General features: G+C 39.2%; 1 protein-coding gene across 2 annotated transcripts; it reads right to left on the reverse strand.

Annotated features, from left to right (window-relative positions):
* Positions 1–948: 948 nt before the first annotated feature.
* Positions 949–11,305, reverse strand: LOC307262354 (myosin heavy chain, fast skeletal muscle-like). Of its 2 annotated transcripts, XM_080043204.1 has the most exons (41): positions 11,290–11,305; positions 11,101–11,141; positions 10,671–10,892; positions 10,452–10,595; positions 10,197–10,353; positions 10,075–10,102; positions 9,895–9,994; positions 9,688–9,780; positions 9,534–9,597; positions 9,354–9,452; positions 9,155–9,258; positions 8,895–9,033; positions 8,636–8,754; positions 8,204–8,353; positions 7,929–8,099; positions 7,530–7,830; positions 7,335–7,405; positions 7,144–7,231; positions 6,897–7,014; positions 6,690–6,813; positions 6,392–6,528; positions 6,058–6,313; positions 5,734–5,976; positions 5,479–5,655; positions 5,255–5,400; positions 5,067–5,157; positions 4,579–4,968; positions 4,333–4,459; positions 4,130–4,248; positions 3,849–4,045; positions 3,506–3,689; positions 3,212–3,377; positions 2,977–3,101; positions 2,565–2,873; positions 2,284–2,487; positions 2,074–2,199; positions 1,810–1,980; positions 1,633–1,737; positions 1,448–1,543; positions 1,195–1,326; positions 949–1,052 (listed from the first exon to the last, which is right to left on the reverse strand). In XM_080043204.1, exons 3-41 carry the CDS (start codon positions 10,875–10,877, stop codon positions 1,032–1,034), a joined length of 5,799 nt encoding a protein of 1,932 aa, XP_079899330.1. In that variant the 5' UTR covers positions 10,878–10,892; positions 11,101–11,141; positions 11,290–11,305; the 3' UTR covers positions 949–1,031. The 2 variants fall into 2 exon arrangements, with proteins under 2 accessions (XP_079899330.1, XP_079899329.1); XM_080043203.1 differs by having other exon boundaries at positions 9,688–9,994.
* Positions 11,306–11,538: the final 233 nt, after the last annotated feature.

Raw genomic sequence — 11,538 nt, forward strand, 5'->3', positions numbered from 1 at the left:
ATTTTAACTAACCCAAACAGTAACACTTTATTTTGATAGCTTGTAGAATGTAAACAGTGGACTATCAGTAGATATGCAGTTGCATTTTAACAGTGAATGAGTTGATATTCAACAGAACTCTAAGTAACATGCATTGGTAACACTTTAACACTTTATAATAATGTTCATTTATAAGTGATGGTAACACTTTATAATAATGGTAATTTACAAGTGATTCACAAGTCATATACAGTAATTCATTAGATAATGATGAACTAATGATTTACAAAACAGTAATATATATTTTTAGATGATAAATAAGTGATATTTTAACATATATATATATCGTAAATTTGTAATATCAGCCATTATAATGTTTGTACAATTTTAAACCAACTCAAGCTTTTAGTCATCTCTTTAGTGTGAGTCAATGACTAAGGTAGAGATTTATTATTATGCCAACTCTTCTAGACAATCTATAATCAGGTCATTTGGCCCCTTTGTGTGGTTTAGGAATAACATTTGGCATAAGAATAAGGAGAATAAGGATCAATAAGCAGGAAATAAAACTTGATTTGACGAATAGTTGAATGTAGGCAAGATTCGACCAACCTGATTCAACTTTGAATTTTTTTTGTTGAGGACAGCCCTACTACATATTTGTACCTGATGAATGGTTTACACTTGAGATTAGGGGGATGCAAAAAGGTTTCTAAATTACTTATTACCAATTTAACAATGTGTTAATGAGCATCTGATGAATAACTAAAAGCTTTATTGATGACTTAAAACACAATTGTGATATATATTAACATAGCACTTATTAATCATCTACGAATATATATTACTGTTTTGTAAATTATGTGTGCATCATTATCTGATGACTTCTATATGACTTATGAATGACTTATACATAAATATTATTATAAAGTGTTACCCACAATGGGATCAAAATGACACAAATAGCAATTTAAGATCAAATGATTTTATTGCGGTATCATTCATTTCACATCATATTATATGATTAGAAACAGCCCATTAGCTGGAGTGGTTTACTCAGCCGCCTCCTTTCCCTAAGAGCACACAAATAACAAAGGGTTTCATTAGGTACATTTCGATCAACTTAAACTGACAATAACTTTCGGTCAAAAACATGTTGAGTACATTTTAATTTAAAATTGATTTGTCTTTGCCAAAACACAATTGCATATTTACCTTGCCAGAGTCACGGGTCTTTGCTCTCAGTTTGTTGACCTGGGACTCTGCAATGTCAGCACGCTCCTCAGCTTCCTCCAGCTCATGCTGAATTTTCCTGCACTTGGAGAGATGAGTATTGGCCTGCTCCTCCTGGAGTAAGAAAGAGATTGACTTTTTTGAATATCCAGAAGACACAAGGTATTCTTTGTGAATGTTAAATCTGACACAGCACCAAGTTTGTAGTGTCAAAAATGTATATGTTTTCACTTACCGCATCCTCAGACTGCCTCTTGTAGGCCTTAACTTTAAGCTGCAACTTGTCAACTAGATCCTGCAGCCTGGTAACGTTTTTCTTGTCCTCTTCAGTCTGTTATAAAAAAATAAAGTTGCATGGTTAAATGTTTTCAATAATACATGTAGTAGTTTTTTACATCTTAAATCTTCATGTGGTTCTACCTGGTAGGTAAGCTCCTTCACCCTCCTCTCATATTTGCGGACACCCTTAATGGCGTCTCCTCCACGTCTCTGCTCAGCCTCAATCTCTGCCTCCAGCTCACGCACCTACAGAACACAGTAAGAAATAAAGTACCAATAATTTTTCAGCTGTACAAACTCTTAACATTATATTCTTACTCTAGACTCTAGTTTCTGGAGCTGCTTCTTGCCACCCTTCATGGCCAGGTTCTCAGCCTCATCCAGACGGTGCTGCAGGTCCTTAACAGTGACCTCCAGGTTCTTCTTCATCCTTTCCAAGTGAGAGCTAGTATCTTGCTCCTTCTTCAGCTCCTCAGCCATCATAGCAGCCTAGAGGAAATAATGTCAATTAGAAATGTTTGGAAAAAGCACCCCTCTTTCTTTTTGAAACTAAAATTAAGAACATGTGGAATGTAAACCTACATCAGTGATGGCCTTCTTGGCCTTCTCCTCTGCATTCCTTGCTTCCTGAACAGTGTCATCAACTTCACCCTGGACCTGGACCAGGTCAGACTCAAGCTTCTTCTTGGTATTAATAAGACTTGTGTTCTAAAAGATAAGAAATAAGTTATCACTTCCCTGAAACATATTTAGATATGTAAATTAGTGGAGAAATGTTGAAAAAGTGTTCACCTGGGAGTGCAGAAGTCCAACGCGCTCACTGGCGTCCACCAGCTCCTGCTCAGCGATTTTGCGGCTTCTCTCTGTCTGTTCCAGAGCAGCTCTAAGTTCCTCAATTTCAGCTACCATGAGACCATTCCTACGATCCACCATAGCAGCTTGTTCTTTGAAATCCTCCTGTGCTCTGACAGCATCATCAAGGTGCAGTTGTGCATCCTAGGGAAAACATATCGAAATGAATGCTATATTTAGTTATACTGACCAGCGTGTAACAACTCTGTGTCTTACAATACCTTCAGCTGTGCCTGGACATTCCTAAGCTGCTTCTGGGACTCAGAAGCCTGGCGATTGGCGTGGCTAAGCTGGATCTCCATCTCATTCAGGTCTCCCTCCATCTTCTTTTTGATCCTCAGGGCATCGTTCCTGCTTCTGACCTCAGAATCCAGTGTGCTCTGCATTGAGTCAATCACCCTCTGGCTATTCCTCTTGATCTGCTCCATCTCCTCATCTTTTTCTGCCAACTTTCTGTCTACCTCACCCTTAATCTGGTTGAGCTCCAGCTGGACACGAAGGATCTTAGACTCTTCGTGTTCCAGAGTTCCCTAATGATAAGAAAGAATGAAAGATTCAGCTCAGCTTCACAGCGTTTATAATTTATTTGTCAATGATTTCGAATGATTATTTAAGATCTCCTCTTAAATGTACCTCAGCCTCTTCAAGAGCTGTCTGGATTTCAGACTTCTCGGTCTCCACTTGCTTTTTGGACTTCTCCAGCTCATGGATGCTCTTGCCAGTCTCGCCAATCTGTTCGGTCAGATCTGAGATCTCCTCTGTAGAAAGGTGCATGTGTCTTATGTTGTTAAGCATTTACATGTGAAATATGGATGCTTCATTTTAACACATATATGTGTTGAATAGAATATAATGTAGCAACACTCACGCTGCAGGTTCTTGTTTTCACGCTTCATGGTCTCCAGATGATCCAGAGATTCTTCATAGGAGTTCTTCATCTTGAACAGCTCAGTGCCAAGAGAGCGAGCCTCCTTCAGAGCTCCCTCAAGCTCTGCCTGACCCTCCTCATACTTCTGTTTCCACTCTGCCAAGACCTGAATAACACCATTGATACAGATCAGTTGGTAATGTAATAAATGGTAATATAAAAAAGGTATTGTGAAGATAAACATGTATATTGTATTGTTGATATGGCCTGGACAAACAAAGTGAGTGTCGGTACCTTGTCAAAGTTCCTCTGCTTCTTGTCTAGGTTGGCAGCCAGAGCATTAGCCCTCTCCACATCAATCATGAGGTCTTCCACCTCACTTTGGAGCCTCTGTTTGGTTTTCTCCAGAGAAGCACACTTGGAATTTGTCGCCTCAATCTGCTCCTCAGCCTCCTGAAGGCGCTGGGCAAGCTTTTTCCTGTATGAAAAGGTGCATTTGATCTCTTTGTGAAAAACTAGTACATAAATGTACTTACAGATATTTTGCATGAATTAACAACAAATAGTTATATATTTTTTAGAAACAAGATCATCATTACAATCGTTCTAGCCATTAAATTGTTTTAATTGTACTCACTTGGACTCCTCAAGCTCCTCAGTGCGCTGGATAGCATCAGTTTCATACTTAGATCTCCACTGAGCTACCTCACTGTTGGCCTTTGACATTCCACGCTGCAGCTCAGCTTTGGCCTCCTGCTCCTCCTCAAACTGCTCCCTCAGCAGGTCACAGTCATGGCGGGCTGATTGGAGTCCATGGGCAAGAGCATTCTTGGCCTGGTGCAAGAAATAATTTTTAGTTTGCATTGTTTCTAAATATCACACATGAATTTGATTTGTACACACTTAACCTTTTCTTACCTTAACCTCCTCTTCAATCTGTCTCTTCAGCTCTTCAATCTGCTGTGTGAAAGCCTGTTTGCCTCTGGTCAGCTGGGACACAAGAGCTTCTTTCTCTTCAATTTGACGGCTGAACTCCCCTATTGTGAAAACATGTCATGATACATAATTGTGTTATTTTGCTTAAATACACAAAAATGTATAGACAGATTACTTATACATACCATTTTCTGTCAGGAGACGTGCTTTCTGTCCACTAATGTCATTCATTTGACGTACATTTTCATCATTTTTGGTCTTCAGTTCGCTAAGTTGGTCCTCAAGAGTACGGCATAGCTTTTCAAGATTTCCCTAAAGAGGAAAACAGATATCAGATCATGAATTAATTTTTATTCAGAAAATTAATTACCCTTTTCAGTACTTTAAAAAAAAGAAATTGGGATATTAAAATAAACATTAATGTGATATACCTTTGCTTTTGCAACAGCCTCCATGTTGCTGGAGAGGTCATCAATCTCCATCTTGTATTCACTCTTTTCCTTCTCAAGCTTCTGCTTGACACGCTGGAGGTTGTCGATCTGTTCTCCCAGCTCAGCAACGCTGTCAGCCTGCTTCTTGCGAAGAGCAGCAGCAGTGGCTTCGTGCTGCAGAGTGGACTCCTCAAGGTCACGACGGAGCTTCTGGAATTCAGCTTCACGCTTCTTGTTCATCTCAATCTGAGCAGCAGTGGCACCACCGGCCTCCTCAAGCCTCTCACTGATCTCTTCAAGTTCCCTGGAGAGGTCAGCTCTCTGCTTCTCAACCTTGGCACGAGCAGCACGCTCAGCCTCAATCTCTTCCTCCAGTTCCTCAATACGGGCCTGTTGAATATATGTGTGTAGTCTTTCAGTGAACTTTTGCTTCATAAAGACAAAATAGATGAGGTATACAGTATGTTTTTTGTCAGACAATATTTTACCTGAAGCTCCTTGATCTTCTTCTGAAGCTGAGCACCCATTGACTGCTCATCTTCAATCTTGCTAAGGTATTGACTGATTTCAAAGTCCTTCCTGTGAGATTAATAGATAGAGTTCATGGTAAGAGTTCAAGCAGTGGAACACCTCATTCAAAAGACAGGTTTTTGTTCAAATTCACACACAAAGTTACTTTTTAATTTTCTCGTCAGACTGCTGCTTGTCATTCTCAAGATCCATGATGCTTTCCTGGGCCAGTTTCAGATCCCCCTCAAGCTTCCTCTTGGATCTCTCAAGGTCCATACGCAGCTTCTTTTCTTGCTCCAGAGAACCCTCAAGCTGAACATTCATGTAAGTTATAAGTTATGCTCATGTTCAATTTTGCTTTGCCACTCAAAATTGAATTTGTAAACTTACATCATCCACTTGCTGTTCAAGCTTTGTCTTTGCTTTGGTCAGAGTGTTGACTTTGTCTTCCTCTGCCTGAAGGTCATCAAGAGTCTGCTGATGAGACTCCTGAAGGGCTTTCTTTTCTTTAGTCAGCTTAGCAAGGCTCTCATCCTGAGAGGCCATCTCTTCGGTCAGGTTCTTCACCTATGTTTTTCAGAAAGATGTTAAATAGTAATACTCTAATGTTACTTGACCTGCTATTTAATATTCATATTTTCAAACCTTGTTCTCAGTGGCATGTTTCTCCTTTTCCACTTTAGCCAAGGTAAGCTCCAGGTCATCAATATCCTTCTTGAGCTCAGAGCATTCATCCTCCAGCTTTCTCTTCTTGGCAGTGAGCTCTGCATTGATTTCTTCTTCATCCTCCAGTCTCTCAGTTGTCTCTTTGAGTTTGGCCTCCATCTGAATCTTACTCTTGATAAGTCCTTCACATCTCTCCTCGGCATCTGACAGATTCTCTCCTTCCTAATTAATTTCATAATAGAGGTTAACAATCAATTCTGAAAAACTTGAAAAAAGTAAAAGAGTCGGTTGATGTCTACTTACAGATGCTACTTGCAGCTGCAAATCATTCTTCTCCTGCAAGATGGACACCATCTTCTCCTCCAGTTCCTTCTTCTTGGCTAAGGCAGTAGCCAGGTCTATTTTCATTTTTTCATAGTTCTCCTTCATGTTAGCAAGCTCCTTTTCAGTTTCAGCAGATTGCAGCAGAGGCTTGATCTTGTAGTAGATCTTCATCCATGGCCAGTGTTTCACATTCATGAATGAGCGGATGTTGTACTGGATTGTATAGATGGCTTCCCTGTGGAGAAGAAGTTGCTGTTATGGTGTTGTTTGTCATTTCCGTACCATTATTCAGAATAGATTGCTTTTAACATGCCTCCTCTCCATCATCTTCACAAATTCCTTTCTCATGACATAACCACGAGCCAGAGCCTGAGTCATTGTGACCAGAACTGATAGCTTTTCATCTCTCATCTCCTCAAGGAGACCCAGCAGACCAGCCTTGAAGAACACCTGAATGATGAAATAAGATACAATTAATATAGGATGAAGTACATAGTGAATACTAAACACCCTTTAAAACAAACAAAGATACAGATTTTCACGTGCCCTACATCATTCAAGGGCTTCCATACCAACTCACGTAAGTAACATAAGGGAAGCAAGGTTCTTACCTTGGTGTGTCCGAATCTGTACTCATCAACAGGAACATCAATAGACCCAAGCAGCTTCTCTGAAGCCTTCTTGTTATCAATGAACTGGCCCTCAGGGATGACACTGGCATTCAGCACCTTGTACCTGTTAATGATAGTTAATGGTCAGTGAGAGTATTTTCTTTTAGTACTCTACATCAAACGTCTGTTAAAAGTTACACTTGTTACCTCTGCTTGAAGTCAGCATAGAGGATTCTGCTTGGGAATCCTTTTCTGCAGATTCTGATACCCTCCAGCACACCATTACACCTGAGCTGGTGGATAACCAGGAAGTTCTCCATCAATCCTATACAAATTACATTTCTTAATTGCATCTTTGAATAATTAGTAAGTCTCCTTGTTGGATCAGCACAAAGTAAAATAAAACATACCAACCACTCTCACCTATATGTAACATTTTATGTTGTCTACGTACCTGGAGTCTTTGACTCATTGGGAATCAGGCAGCGCACAAAGTGAGGATGGGTGCTCCTCAGATTAGTCATCAGCTTGCCCAAGTTCTCCTGTAGATCCAAAATAGTAACTTGTGTCAAAAATGCAACAATTGTGAGTTTTGGTTTAACCTGAGATATGATTTGATACTAGAATGTACAATGTTAACCTTACCCTAAACTGTGAAGACACAGTCTGCATGGAACCACCCTTCTTCTTGCCTCCCTTCTTTGGAGCGCCAGTCTCTATTGATGAGTGTAAGAAGACATGAATTGTTAGAACAATACATTCAATTTACATGAACACATGCTGCTCTTATAAAAATATAAAGTTAAAGTATGTTTTAGTTTGCTAAAGTCAATTGCATACCCTCAACAACAGGAGGATACAGAGAAGCCAGCAGTTTAATTGGGGACTTCTGGTACAGCTGGACAACTGAATCATTCAGTGGATCCTTGTTCTTGTCCAGCCAGCCAGTGACATTGTAGTCCACGGTACCAGCATAGTGAATCATGGAGAAATGCGCCTCGGCCTTGCCTTTGGCTGGCTTTGGTTTCTCAAATGCTTTGGTCTTTCCAAGATGCTGGTCATACAGCTTGTTCTTGAAGGATTGATCTGAGGCTTTGGGGAACATGCACTCCTCTTCAAGGATGGAGAAGATGCCCATGGGCTTGGAAAAAGCAGGAAGAGGTATGTCATTAAGTGCTACACGTTATTTAATTTAGACCAACAAAACAAATACATTTAATTAAAAAAAATAATCATTACCTTTTCAATCAGTTCAATACAGGCAGCTAAGTCCATGCCAAAGTCAATGAACTCCCAGACAATACCCTCCTTCTTGTACTCCTCTTGCTCCAGTACAAACATGGTGTGGTTGAAGAACTGTTGCAGTTTCTCATTGGTGAAGTTAATGCACAGCTGCTCCAGGGTGTTGAACTGTGAGGTGAGAAATAATCAATATACAGTAATATCTTCCACACCACAATAATTATTCGGAAATCAAAGGTTTAAGCTGCTGATTTTTTGAAAATGAATCTTACATCAAAGATTTCAAAGCCAGCAATATCCAGCACACCAATGTAGTACTGTCTTGCTTTTTTAGTGTCCAGCTGCTGGTTGATACGAAGGACCATCCACAAGAACATCTTCTCATAGATAGACTTGGCCAGGGCAGGCACTGAGTTCATCACCTGAAGAAAAAACAAAGAAAATATATGATTTGAGTCAGTCAGCTATTTTGTAAAATGATGGATTCCTGGTATTATTGAACTACTTCCAATGAGATAAATGAGATGAAAGAATCAATGAAAATAGTTTCATATTTAAATTGATGTTATTTGTTAATAAACAAACATAAAAGTAAAGCTAATTTACGCGGCATCTGATGATACAAACCGAAGAGGGATTACATTTCTCAGTTTTCTTTTTCTTAAAGTTAAGATGTGTTTTTTTACACAGTATATCTTGAATACCTGAGGTACAGTCTGTCCCTTGGTGACATACTCATTTCCGACCTTCACTCTGGGGAAGCAAAGAGCCTTCAGCATGTCAGCGGAGTTCAGACCCAGCAAGTAAGCAACCTTGTCAGCATCTGAAAATATTTCAGAGATATACAGTTAATACATACAGTATGTGACAGTGATTGTCCATCATGACAGATACCCTAGTGATTAGGAACTTTATTACTGTAGTTTCTAAGCTATGCACTTTGAGCTAACATGAAATTCTCACCCTCAGTGCCATCAGGCTCAGCCTGCTCCTCACGTTGCTTCTGCTTGAATTTCATGTTACCATGGTGAAGAATAGCACCAGTCATCTTGTAGATGCTCAGCTTCTCATCATGAGTGAAGCCCAGGATATCAATTGCGTTCTATGTTCAAAGGAGTAGTCCACACAATAATCAATTTAGAAATGTAATTTAAAAGAGCAGTTTTGATGTTGCATTTACTGCTCATAATTAATGTCAATATGTTGAATTGAAGTTCACTCACATCAGTGGCATCCAGCTCTTCTTTGTCATCAATGCTAGCCACGGTGATTTGACCCATGCTACACATAGGGAAGTCGTAGGGGTTGGATGTGAGGAGTGACATTTCTGGAGATCAAATAATTGTTACAAATTTGATGCATTGTGATGTATAAAAAGCAAATAAGAAGAAAAAACATTGTGCATATACTCAATCTTTTTACCGACTAGCTCAGGTTTGTGGTTGGTCATCATCTGGTAGAAGATGTGATAGCCTCTTTCAGCAGGAAGCTGGAATGTCACTCTAGACTTTTCCAGCAGATCTACAAACATTGTTCATTCGTCACAGCCTGGCCAACTCTTAATTAAAAACATTTGTATGCTCTCTGAGGATTGTTACTTACATGTCTCAATATCAGCACTAGCCAGTTTGCCAGTTTTGCCGAAATGGATTCTGATGAATTTACCCTGTTTGGAACAAAGGAATGTTTAAAATTCCCGCACATTGGGAATTTGTAACAAGACTTATCCAATGTATAGAAATCCCTCCATACTTACAAAACGAGAAGAGTTGTCATTCCTCACAGTTTTGGCATTACCATAGGACTCCAGCAAGGGATTGGCTGCAATAATCTGATCCTCCAGTGACCCCTGTAATTTAAATAGAGAATTGAAATTAATTACTATTATTATATATTTTTTTCCATGGAAAGTTATCACATTTAAATAACACTGAATTTTACTGATACAATAACATATTCCCACCTTTGACTCGTCCCTCTTCTGTCCGCCTGATACTGAGATTGTTGCAAAGTACTGGATGACACGCTTGGTGTTCACAGTCTTACCAGCACCAGATTCTCCACTGGGGATAGACATAGACTTATAAGAATTTCTTCAAAGTATTTAATCATTGTAAACAAAGTCAACAAATATGAAACTTACGTGATCAAGACAGACTGGTTCTCCCTATCTGTTAGAAATAAAAACAATGGAATTGACGATGTTTTTTTGCAAGTGAAACCTGATAAAATGATAGATTGTACATTAGAGTTGTTATAACTTACCAGTATTCATAAACTGATAAGCGTTGTCAGAGACAGAAAAGATGTGGGGTGGAGCCTCCACACGCTTCTTGCCTCTATAGGCATTTACAACCTCAGTATCGTACACTGGGAGCCATTTGTAGGGGTTCACAGTGGCACAGAACAACCCAGAGTACGTCTGAAAGTAACCATAGAGATTAAACAGTTAACTTTCCGATTCCTACAAGTGTAGACATTTTCAGCATTTCTCTTTTCTCATTAGGCAGATTGTCTTACGTAGATCATCCATGCTGCATAACGCTCTTTAAGGTTATACAGCACAGAGGCTTCATTGAGATGGGTCATCATGGCCATGTCCTCAATTTTGTCGTACTTGGGAGGGTTCATTGGAGTGACCTGTGCTTCTTTAACTGTCCTCTCCTGGAACAAGACATTTGTCACGATGAGAACTGATCATAAAACATTCCTAGATTACTTTTACTTTATGATACCAACCTCATCAGTGGTCAAGACTTTGACGGTGACTTTGTCACCATCCTTCTTGAGTATTGTCGCTTTCAAGTATAACTCCGCCTTATCTTCCACATAGCAGGCAGTCTTGGCGTCAAAGGGCGAAGCTTGAGCCTCAATTCTCTCCTTCTCTGGTTTACGGAGATAAATGGCAGCTTTGCCGTAAGCGGCCATCTCAGCGTCGGTGCTCATGGTGACACGTTTCTTCTGTAAGAGAATTGCAAATTGGAGTATTCTCATTCATCTTTTTTTAAACTAATAACTTCAAGTCACATGATAAACTAAAATAACTAAGTTAAAATTAATAATAGACATTAACAAACAAATAGATCTAGCATTAGCCCACAAGTAAATGTAATGTTATGTTACACACAAATTATATACAAAATGTAAGACAGTTAAAAGAGGTTCATACCTGACCCTCTCTCCGTGAAATGTCTTTTATATTCCTCAATCCTGTTTAAAACATAATCCATAGTTCAGTTATTGGATAAAGTTGGGCAAGATGTGTTCAATAAATATAGTTATAACTTCATATTTTCAACATATTCCTCAATAAGTGATTACTTTGAAAAGTTCCAGAGCAGATGAAACACACACTTACCACGAGCTGCGGTCTCCTAAGGTCCACACATTGCTCTATCCTCTTTGACTCCTTTTATATTATCCTATTTGCTCATGCAGCAAGAGTTAAATATGGAATCAAAGGCCAACTGTGGTGTGGATAACTGAATCATTTGACATCTATTAAATCATGGGTTGTTAGTACTTCATTCTTACATTTTGGATTTCAGTCTTGAAGTTCCATTTCCTGCTTTATATATATATATATATATATATTACATATATTCTT

Source organism: Ammodytes marinus (assembly GCF_949987685.1).
Source record: "Ammodytes marinus genome assembly, chromosome: 16".
In the NCBI taxonomy this organism is placed as follows: Eukaryota; Metazoa; Chordata; class Actinopteri; order Uranoscopiformes; family Ammodytidae; genus Ammodytes; species Ammodytes marinus.

What these genes read in the sequence shown, in the direction of transcription:
- LOC307262354 (XM_080043203.1), bottom strand. Translation starts at nt 10,877, where the DNA reads ATGAGCACCGACGCTGAGATGGCCGCTTACGGCAAAGCTGCCATTTAT. An exon ending in TAGTGCTGATATTGAGACAT is followed by an intron (nt 9,453 to 9,533) that starts GTAAGTAACAAT and finishes CAATGTTTGTAG; the next exon opens with ATCTGCTGGAAAAGTCTAGA. An exon ending in TTGGACTTCTGCACTCCCAG is followed by an intron (nt 2,200 to 2,283) that starts GTGAACACTTTT and finishes CTTATCTTTTAG; the next exon opens with AACACAAGTCTTATTAATAC.